This window comes from Lampetra fluviatilis, chromosome 6 (genome assembly GCF_964198595.1).
Source record: "Lampetra fluviatilis chromosome 6, kcLamFluv1.1, whole genome shotgun sequence".
NCBI classification, from domain to species: domain Eukaryota; kingdom Metazoa; phylum Chordata; class Hyperoartia; order Petromyzontiformes; family Petromyzontidae; genus Lampetra; species Lampetra fluviatilis.
In genome coordinates this window covers 13,786,212-13,796,629 of record NC_136280.1, presented here as the reverse complement: position 1 = coordinate 13,796,629, position 10,418 = coordinate 13,786,212, and the positions used below count along the sequence as shown (strand labels likewise).

The 10,418-nt window shown below is 44.9% G+C and overlaps 1 protein-coding gene across 2 annotated transcripts in view; it reads right to left on the bottom strand.

Annotated features, from left to right (window-relative positions):
- Positions 1–202: 202 nt before the first annotated feature.
- LOC144933177 (uncharacterized) overlaps positions 203–10,418 on the bottom strand; it is a 34,357-nt gene continuing 24,141 nt past the window's right edge. Inside the window, exons 12-18 of one of the 2 annotated variants that reach the window (XM_078857795.1) lie at positions 10,304–10,417; positions 6,843–8,333; positions 5,708–5,836; positions 5,337–5,426; positions 4,657–4,764; positions 3,370–3,485; positions 203–1,542 (exon numbers count right to left, since the gene is read on the bottom strand). In XM_078857795.1, the coding sequence (XP_078713921.1) occupies positions 1,483–1,542; positions 3,370–3,485; positions 4,657–4,764; positions 5,337–5,426; positions 5,708–5,836; positions 6,843–8,333; positions 10,304–10,417 (2,108 nt within the window). In that variant the 3' untranslated portion in view covers positions 203–1,482. The remainder of the gene's footprint in view (positions 1,543–3,369; positions 3,486–4,656; positions 4,765–5,336; positions 5,427–5,707; positions 5,837–6,842; positions 8,334–10,303; position 10,418) is intronic. The other variant, XM_078857796.1, reaches the window with a different exon arrangement.

The following is a 10,418-nucleotide window of genomic DNA, read 5'->3' as shown; positions in this document are numbered from 1 at the left end:
CACTCAAATTGCAAAAATCGACATGGAAGAAACGTACTATACAGGTAACCCCGGCACACCTACGACCTAATGTGTTGCTGGACACAATTCGAGCCGTCTAAGTCGAACCCTTATATCCCAGTTGCAATGTTATCAATTGGGGTTCCGTATCTGGAAACCCATTACATACCATAAAAATACCAAAATTGACCACAAAAATAAATGAAAATAACCCTAACATTTATTGCAACTTAACATAACTTTTACAAACATTAAGTAAAAATAATATTAAAATATACTTATATTTGAAAATTCTCAAGTACTTTTCTGCGTGACAGTTCCTCTTCTCAGACACAGAAGAGGTCGAAGATTCGAGTTTTCATCTCATGTGGGGGGGGGGGGTCTTACTATAAGAAAGGTCGTAAAAGTGTGGGGTTGCAAGTCAAGCCGTCCTAAGTCAGGGGTCACCAGTACTATTATACACTTGCCATCTCGACCAGCAGGCTGGGATTCTCGCAAATATGAGAAACTGCGTAATTCCGACTTTTTTGCTGAAAGGTAAATTTTGGCCAAGACATTACCAAGTTATGCCGTAAATATCGCCGTGCTGCAGCGAGGGTTTCATTGGTAGTTTCTTGAACCATTGACAAACATCCCAGTTCCAACAGATGCGTATAACTTCGAGCTTTTAAGCAAAAAAAAGTAAAACACAATCTGCAATGACTACTTGCGGTCACATCACATTTTTTTCATAAACAAAAGAGTAGGAACACTGCTACAGGTGAACAGTGCAGACAGGCGTTCACTGCTGGCATTACACAATGTTGACAATGCCTTGTGTGGTATAGAGTACATCTTACAATCTTACACTGAAATATCCATAACTGTACACGACTAGAATTCTGCATCAGGCCAGATACCCGTGAGTGCCCATGGGTGATCCACAAGCTGGTTTATTTCGGGTCTGAACAAAGTCTGTACTATTGATTGCGGGTCACGTTCATTGTAGGTCCTCTTTGTACACGGCTCTTTAGCTTTCTTAACAGAACTTTAAACATTGGGTGACACATTTCAAACTTGAAATGCACATTTTCACTTTCATATAAACATCTGGACTCATTCTAAGTAACAGCCACTGCATACTATTGGCAAAGTACTATGTCAATAGCTCGTCTTTAATGGATGTTGTTGCTGAAACACCGCGAGAATGTAACCAGATGTAAATCATCACTGAATATTTGTTGCAGGTTTTGGTTAGATTACAGGTCAATAAGTTACACCTGTGCAGGACTGCTGTATATCACTGATATTAATAAACACAATGACGGTTGTATCATGCTCTCAGCCTGTTTCCACACCAGTGCACCACCCAATTGCGTGTAAGCTGTCATCAGCAGGTTAACTCTATATTTTGCCACATGCCCATGACAAATCGCTTCTATGGAGGAGTTTCACAGTCACAGGATATTATTCCGGATGCAAGCCACAATCGTAACACCGCTGTCACTTTCCATCGCCACTCGCCTTGCACGGTTCACTCTGCGCCTTCTCCTCCATGTATTTCTGGAGAGGAAAATCATCATCATCAGGGTGTGCTGGCAATATTATACATCAGCAATAGTTTATTAGACTGAAACACCATCGGTAACGATCTAGCTAAACACAACTCTTGACACACAAACAGCCATCACACACACCTTTTATGCCACATTCAACTTCCAGTGCTGCATATTTACTGAGATAATACATTTAAAGAAATTAACACACTCATCGACCAGCTGAAATTACCTGATAAAAGAGCCACCCAGTATGGAGGCCTTACTTAAAAGCAGACACAAAGGTCCATGGGTTCTGTCTGTATATGTAACTCAAATCCAATGGTTCCTATTTTAAGTCTTGAGTTCTATGTTCATCTGTGTGTCTGACAGTAAGCCAGTCCTTTGTAAGTGTATGGGCTATCTGTTTTGAGTCCTGACTAGAACTCGGCATCAATAACAATACAATTAAAGTTCTCTTAGAAAATAATCAATGACCTCACATCAGCTATCTACTGTCCATCTGCTTGACTCTGATCTCTATGTTAGTCAACAGACACAAAATCTTGGGTTTCATTCTTGACTCTAAGCTGTCCTCTCCTCACATGTCCTTTATGTGCAAGACCATCTTCGCAAAATTTATCGTATCCGTGACTCTCCAATATGGCTGTAGAAACAATAATTAATGAAATTGTAAAATCCAGGCTAGACTACTACAATTCTGTTATTTAGTCTGTTGTCTCTCATCCAACGTTTACAGTACGTTCAAAACGCAGCTGCAAGAGTACCCACTCATACCCGTAAGCATCATATTGTAATGTTGTGACCTGCCCCGACTGGACATCTGTGAAAAAGAGCTTTATAACTCATCAGATTCCTCCAGTAAGAATATTCTGATATTACCCCCATTTTACGATCCGTCCACTGGCTACCTATGTAGTCCAGAATCACCACAAAGATTGCACTCACGGTTTTACAAAATTCTTCACGGGTTAGCCCCTGCCGATCTTTCTCCTCTGATTTCAGTTTACTCCCCTCCCCGGGTTCTCCGTTTATCTTCTCTAGATCTGCTCTCTAAAACCAATGGTGGACGAGCTTTCTCATTCGCAGCCCCTGCAGTCTGGAATACCCTCCTCCCAATGCATTATCCGACAAATCATTTCCATCATATTATAAAAATCTGACGAAAGGCATTTTTAGTCATCCAGGCATACGCTGAACAATGAGTTAGTTACATAATGGACATTTGACCGACTGGTATAAATTAGTCTAAACTTCTTGGCACTCCACCGGCCTTCCTGTGAAGGTTTTCTGGCTTGGTTGGGAAGTTGGGATTGTGGTCTCAGATGTTGTAGGCCTCATCCACTCATCTCTCTGTTGTAAAAAAAATTATGCTGTTGTGTCTTTTAGTTTGGTGCCATTTCTTTATTTGATTATTCATTTTTAGTTTTTGGTAGTACAGTTTTTATTTGCTTGGTATTGATTGTATGTGGGTTTTGGTGCCTATATATATAATTAATCTACAGCATCATGGGCCGCTATTAGCATGAATGATTCTTTATAAAAATGTTATTATTTATTTGGATGGCTGCAGTTGTGACACAAGATGCCTTGTGTAACGTTGGAGGAAATTTGGCAAGCCCTGCCACCGGCACTGGCCAGATGGATTGGTAGCACTGCTAGTTTTCATTCACCGATCGCAGTACAGTGCCCATGATACATCGTACGGTGTAATAAATGCACAGGCGGAAGCAGTCAACATTATGATCACGAATATACAACTGATTAATTATTTCACTGGAGTCTGATGCTACTAAACTGACCACCCCCCCCTTCCCGCGCTGGGCTGACGTGCCTGGTAGTTCAGGTGGTGCTGGGCGCTTCTGCAGTGCTTAATCTTGGCAACTTCACTATTGGTGGAGAGGATGCGGCAGAGCTTGCAGTAGAAGCTTCGGGTGATGTACTCCCAGCCTGAGCACAGCAGATGGCTATTGTTAAAAACACCACGACCGCCACCAATGACTTGCTCGGGCCGCCCGTTGGTCTGCGGCGTGGCAAGAGGCAACTCCCTCATCCTCATCATCTGCGAGTCTCCAGCAATACAGGAAAACCTTGTCAAACGCGGCGATTACGTTCCTGGAAGAGACCATGTTGGGCAAAACTACGTTTGACAAATAACAGACCTTGTGGAGTCCGAAATTATCACCCCCCCCTCCCTTATTGTTTAACTAATTGTACATGATTTTCCCCCAACTTGGTATCACATACAAATGATAGCATCGCCAAATTCCATCTCCAAAACTCGTGCGGTCTGACTCTTTAATCATGGCCCCAAGCGTAAGTTGAGTGGTGGTGATTGTTGTGAGAAAAAGCAGAGACAAGTAATGACTCGAGTGCAAACAGTGCAGTTGTTAGATAGGATTAGTACAGTACTACGGTGTGAATGAATCAACTGAGTATTATTTATATACCATGTGTGTTCTTTGTGAATATTTTTTGTGTGATAATGTAACACATACTGTACACAACACGCTCATTCATAAAGCAAATGTTGACACAGTGTCGCAAGCATCTAGCCATACACTAATTGAGGACGATAGTCATACGGACGGCTAGATGGCAAATCATTCGCGTTCAAGTGACAGTGTTAGGGGCGAGCGTCAGGCTGTTAGATGCGAGTGTTGGGCGTGAGTGCCTCTGTGCGGAGAGAGTAATGTCTCGAGGTGAAATTAAAAAATAAAGCATCCTTTAGTACAGTAAGAAGGGCAGAAATCATGTAGAATTAGTTATATAATGAGGGAGGGGGTGATCAATTCAGACCCAGGAATGCAATCCATTTTTCCTGAGGTCAATTATTTGTCTGATTAGCATAGTTGGCTATGTAATGTGTAAAAGAAGTTCAACATAAATACATACATAGTCGAACGCGGTTTTGCCCAACACGGCATTTTACAGGAACGTAACCCCTGCTTTCGGCGAGGTTTTCCCATAAATGTTTACGTTAAATACACAAATGTTTCGAATTGTATTGTATATTTTGTTATTTATAACTTAATTTATATATTCAGGTGCAAGCCTATAATAGCAGCCCTCTGAAGGCAACTTTGGGATCACAGGCAATGTCCGAGAGCTGAAGTCTTACCAGGAGGGTCCTGCTGCGGGGTGTCTTTGTGTTCAGACGACCCCATTTCATTTGCCTGGCTTCTGGCTTCATTGACTGGCGGATTTCCCCCTTCACGATGCTCAGTGTCTAAGGAAGGACAGCGAGGAGAAAAGCAGGAATGGAAATTTAAAAAAAACACGTGAATTTCCTCCACTGCGTTGCAATAGACAGCAAAAAATGTTGCTCAAATATCTGGCCAATGTCTACACTGCATCTCTGTAACGGACCCTCTGAATACAAGCACTCACATTCGTACGTGGCCTGTTGCAGACAGGCTGGGCATTAGCCATTCACGTAACGAGGACTACATCACAGGAACATGTTCACAAATTCTAATGCGTAACAGTATTCCCTCGTTATTCACGAACTTTCTATCCGCAAATTTTGGCAATCCGCGAATCGCATCTGGAACTCTACACGACTGCATCTCGAGAGAAAGTGATCAGATAAATTAATGACGGATAAAGTGATGAGAATGTGATGAGATAATTTTAATGTATTTAATAGCTTATTTTCGTAATTATTTTAAGTAATTCATTAGAAAGAGGGATGTCTGTAGGCCAATATAACTATTCCCAAAGTGTACTATTCACGAACATCTCCGGAACGTATCCCTCGCGAATAACGAGGGAATATGGTACTCAGTGTATCGCGCTTACCGGGAGGCTGCTTCTCTGAACTCGGAACATCTTTCGGCATCGACGCATCCTCTACCTGGATCCTGGACTTCTTAGCTGCCGGCTCCTCCTCTGGGAAGGGAAGAAGAGCGACCAGAAAAAAGGGAAAAAATTATGATTAATCATGCACCTTTAATTACCATGGTAAAAAATATATATTTTACTTCACGGCTTTGCTCGTTCTCATTTCTCTCTCAAGGTGACAAAAGAGGAGCAATGCTGTTGATGCTACACCTCGCCATCAATTCCTCCAAGCACTATTCTGAGATCCTCATCATTGCCACTCAGCTTTAGAGCTTTCCCGAGGTCTGCAACCTCTGGGTACCTTAAGTTAATCCGACTCACTGACCCACCTGGATTCTCTCTCTTAGAGGTTTGGCCATCCCCCAGAGTCTGGTTTTCCTCTGCCTGGCTCTTGGCTTCCTCGGCGATGGGTTCCTCCTTTTTACACTGCTCAGATCCAGCATGAGGATCTTCCAATCCTGTCAAAAGTCACTCATTAACAGTGACTCCACAAGTAAATATTCATCAAGTCAACAGGAACATAGCAACACCAAATTTAACATGGTGGCTTTTTGTGTGCAGTCATTCTCACTGGGTTGAAATAATTGGCTTTTCTATCCTTGAGAACCTGGTTTTATCACAAGTGGCTGCCCAGACTAAAAGCCAGCACCACTAACAAGCAAACACACTCGAGATTAGACTTAGATTGTTTACATTCCTTGTCAATCTACTCCTGAATGAAGGCCTCCCATGCCATGTCAGTCACAGAGGGTTGTTTGACCCCAATTCACCAGTGTCAGGATGACGAAAGAGACCCAAGGCTAGTCCATCCATTACTCGCCAGTGATGTTAATCTTGGCTGGGAATAGACCTGCGTATCACTGCGTTTAAAGAGTGGTGCATTAATCACTGCGTTACCGCCCAATCCTTATATTCCTCAAATTTTTTCTCAAGTTTCCTGTGGTGGGGAGATGTTACGTCTCGATGGGCTCTCACTTGGTTTAAATAATGCTTGAATAATATTTTATATGCAGAAGAACCAATTGTGGTGCACGAGAGTAAGATTCATTTAATAATAGAGGTTTTTTGGGTTAGATCATGTAAATATATAAATGCGTCGTTAAACCCACCACCACCCAACACAGCCAACTAGTAAGGGTTGTCACAAACAGAACGTTCCAATTCGTCACAAGTACAGCACACCGGTGTGTTGGAGAGCCAAGCCACAACATTTAGCAGCATCTGGTACTAGGAGGAGAGCATACAAATGGGCACAGACATCAGTACAACACAATTCAGCTGTCTACACTATACAAGATAAAGCCATCGGCACAATAAAACTATCATTACCCATGATCTATACACTATTAGATTAACGCCTTCCCAACTCGTCACAATGGAATACACACAGCCATGAATGCAATACAGAATTGGCATTACAGCAATTTTCTGGATTGAGGGGGTAAGTTTTAAAATAATGCTTACTAGAAAGCTCTCCTTCTGAGGCCTTGGCATCTTTTGGCATGTGATGTTCCCTTGGCTGCTTCGTGTCTACCCCAGACTGTTTTGTCTCTTCCCCAGACTGCTTCGTATCTACCCCAGACTGCTTCGTGTCTACCCCAGACTGCTTCGTGTCTACCCCAGACTGCTTTGTGTCTACCCCAGGCTGCTTTGTGTCTACCCCAGACTGCTTTGTGTCTGCCCCAGACTGCTTCGTATCTACCCCAGACTGCTTCGTGTCTACCCCAGGCTGCTTTTTGTCTACCCCAGACTGCTTCGTGTCTACCCCAGACTGCTTCGTATCTACCCCAGACTGCTTTTTGTCTACCCCAGACTGCTTCGTGTCTACCCCAGACTGCTTTGTGTCTACCCCAGACTGCTTCGTGTCTACCCCAGACTGCTTCGTGTCTACCTCTGGCTGCTTCGTGTCTACCCCAGACTGCTTCGTGTCTACCCCAGGCTGCTTTGTGTCTACCCCAGGCTGCTTCGTGTCTACCCCAGACTGCTTCGTGTCTACCCCAGACTGCTTCGTGTCTACCTCAGACTGTTTTGTGTCTACCCCAGGCTGCTTTGTGTCTACCCCAGACTGTTTCGTGTCTACCCCAGACTGTTTTGTTTCTACCCCAGACTGCTTCGTGTCTACCTCAGACTGTTTTGTGTCTACCCCAGGCTGCTTCGTGTCTACCCCAGACTGTTTCCTGTCTACCCCAGACTGATTCGTCTCTACCCCAGACTGATTCGTCTCTACCTCTGGCTGCTTCGTGTCTACCCCAGACTGCTTTGTGTCTTGCCCTGAATGCTTCGTGTCCACCCCAGGCTGCTTCGTGTCTACCCCAGACTGCTTCGTGTCTACCCCAGACTGCTTTGTGTCTTGCCCTGACTGCTTCGTGTCCACCCCAGGCTGCTTCGTGTCTACCTCTGGCTGCTTTGTGTCTACCCCAGACTGCTTCATGTCTACCCCAGACTGCTTCGTCTCTTCCCCAGGCTGCTTTGTGTCTTGCCCTGACTGCTTCGTGTCTATCCCAGGCTGCTTCGTGTCTACGCCAGACTGCTTCGTGTCTACCCCAGACTGCTTTGTGTCTACCCCAAACTGCTTTGTCTCTACCCTAGACTGCTTTGTCTCTACCCCAGATTGCTTCGTGTCTACCCCAGGCTGCCTCGTGTCTACCTCAGACTGTTTTGTGTCTACCCCAGACTGCTTCGTCTCTTCCCCTGGCTGCTTCGCGTCTTCCTCTGGTTGCTTTGTGTCTTCCTCTGCCTGCTTTGTGTCTTCCTCTGGCTGCTTTGTGTCTACCCCAGACTGCTTCGTCTCTTCCCCTGGCTGTTTCGCATCTTCCTCCGACTGCTTCGTATCTTCCGCTGCCTGCTTTGTGTCTTGGTCTGGTGGCTTAGTGTCTTCCTGTGGCTGCTTCGTGTCTTCTTCTGGCTGTTTCATGTCTTTCTTGGCTGTCGGCTCCTCTTCACCCTGCTCAGATCCTAGGAGTTGGAAGATAGTTGTTAGTTTGTGGTATGGCCCCTCACTTCTGCTACAGCAGAGGATACAGACTAATATCTTCCTAATAGCCTTTAAATACACTGTCTAGGCCAGGGGTCGGCAACCTGCGGCTCCGGAGCCGCATGCGGCTCTTTTGAACCTTGACCGCGGCTCCGGGGCGGATGCTAGCGAGGGGAGGAGGCGCACTGTGACACCTGCTCTGGCGTTGCCGCTGCTGACAGGTCGCCGCTCAGCTCCACACTGCCCGCCCGGTGACAGGCAATAACGTTGCCGTTGCTTTGTCACATGTTTGGAAGAAGTAAAAACCTTCCTGGGCAGCAAAGAGCTCACCTTTGCTGAGCTGGAACAGCCAGAGTGGCTGGAAAAATTACATTTTATGGTAGACATGACAGCACATCTAAACACGCTAAATACAACCCTTCAGGGGAAAGGAGGCACAGCCCTGCACATGCTGGAGGAGGTTTTGGCATTCGAGCGCAAGTTGACAGTGTTTGTCAAAGATTTACAGAGAGGTACACTGTCTCACTTTCCCTCTTTGAGAGAGTTCAAACAAAGTCATGATACGATAAATTTGGAATATTTCAAGTCTGCAATCACCACAATGCAAAGTTCGTTTGGGAAACGATTCTGTGAGTTCAGAGAGGAAAAAACGACATTATCCTTCCCTGTCACTCCCCTGGCGATCGATCCATCCCTATTGAATGACTGCATTTGCAGGTGTAAGTCAACCTGATCTTGAGATGGAACTGGCCGATATAGCCGACAAAGATATATGGGTGTCCAAGTTCAAATGCTTGACCGCTACTCTTGAGGATGTTGCCCGTCAGAAGGCCATTCTGGCTCAGAATCATAAATGGAGTGATATTGAAAACCTTCCCAAACAGGACAAACTTGTATTCGAAACATGGAATGCCATCCCCAACACTTATATAAACATGAAAAAGTATGCATTTGGAGTCCTGTCGATCTTCGGCTCCACATATGTATGTGAGCAGGTCTTCTCCAACATGAACTATATTAAAAACAAACATCGATCACGCCTCACAGATGACAGCTTGCAAGCCTGTGTGAAAATGAAGGTGACGTCTTACAGCCCTGATGTGCAGACACTGTGCACTGAGGTTCAGGAGCAAAAATCCCATTAACCAGGTAATTTAGCTATTCATTTGCAAAAATATATTTTACATTGTTAAGTGAAAAAGTCCTTTTTTTATTCAGATTGACAGCTGACTGCACGATCCTGTATATAGCAATAAGGTAAGAAACAATATATGCGGTGTTATATTTGTTTTAATAGTTGCAATGGTTTTGCGGCTCCCAGTTTATTTTTTCCTTCGGAAACGGGTCCAAGTGGCTCTTTATGTCTTAAAGGTTGCAGACCCCTGGTCTAGGCAAGTGATGTTAGCAAGCACTTATGAAGGCCAGGGCAGCACATGAGGGGATGGGTGGCCAACACCACGCCCGGCCACCTTTGTCTCCCCAAGTCTGATGTTTAGACACTGCACCTGATACTCAATTAAGGTGGAGTCAAAATCTTGGGTAGGATCAGGACCGGTTCAAATATTCACCACTATTATTGGTCATGAGCTAATATTAAACTTGGGTCGTCAGGTTTGGAGCGCAGTCAACTAACCACCACACTACCGCTCCCCAGTGGATGGGCACAGCAAGACTCCCATAGAGTACAGCGAGACACCCACATCATCAGCAGCAGAATAGAGTGAATGAAATTGGTCAGGCATGGCAACACACCTGCAGTCCAGCATTGTGGAAGCAAGGGAGCATGGATATTTAAAATTGAGATGAGGGTGTAAATGAGGATCTGTTGTGTGGTTAGGGTGTTCTGGGAGTTAAGGCTTTTGTCAAGTGATATGAGAAGACTTCGGAAGGTGTTAACACTGTGACATTTCATAGGCACAGTCCAGTGCATTTGTAAATGTCTCACACTCACCAGGTACCTTCCCCTCTGAGGTCCGTGCATCTTCAGGCCTAAGGGCTTCCTCTGCCTGCCTCTTGGCTTCTTCACCTACCTTCTCTTCAACCTGTTCAGAGACACGGACTGGGGC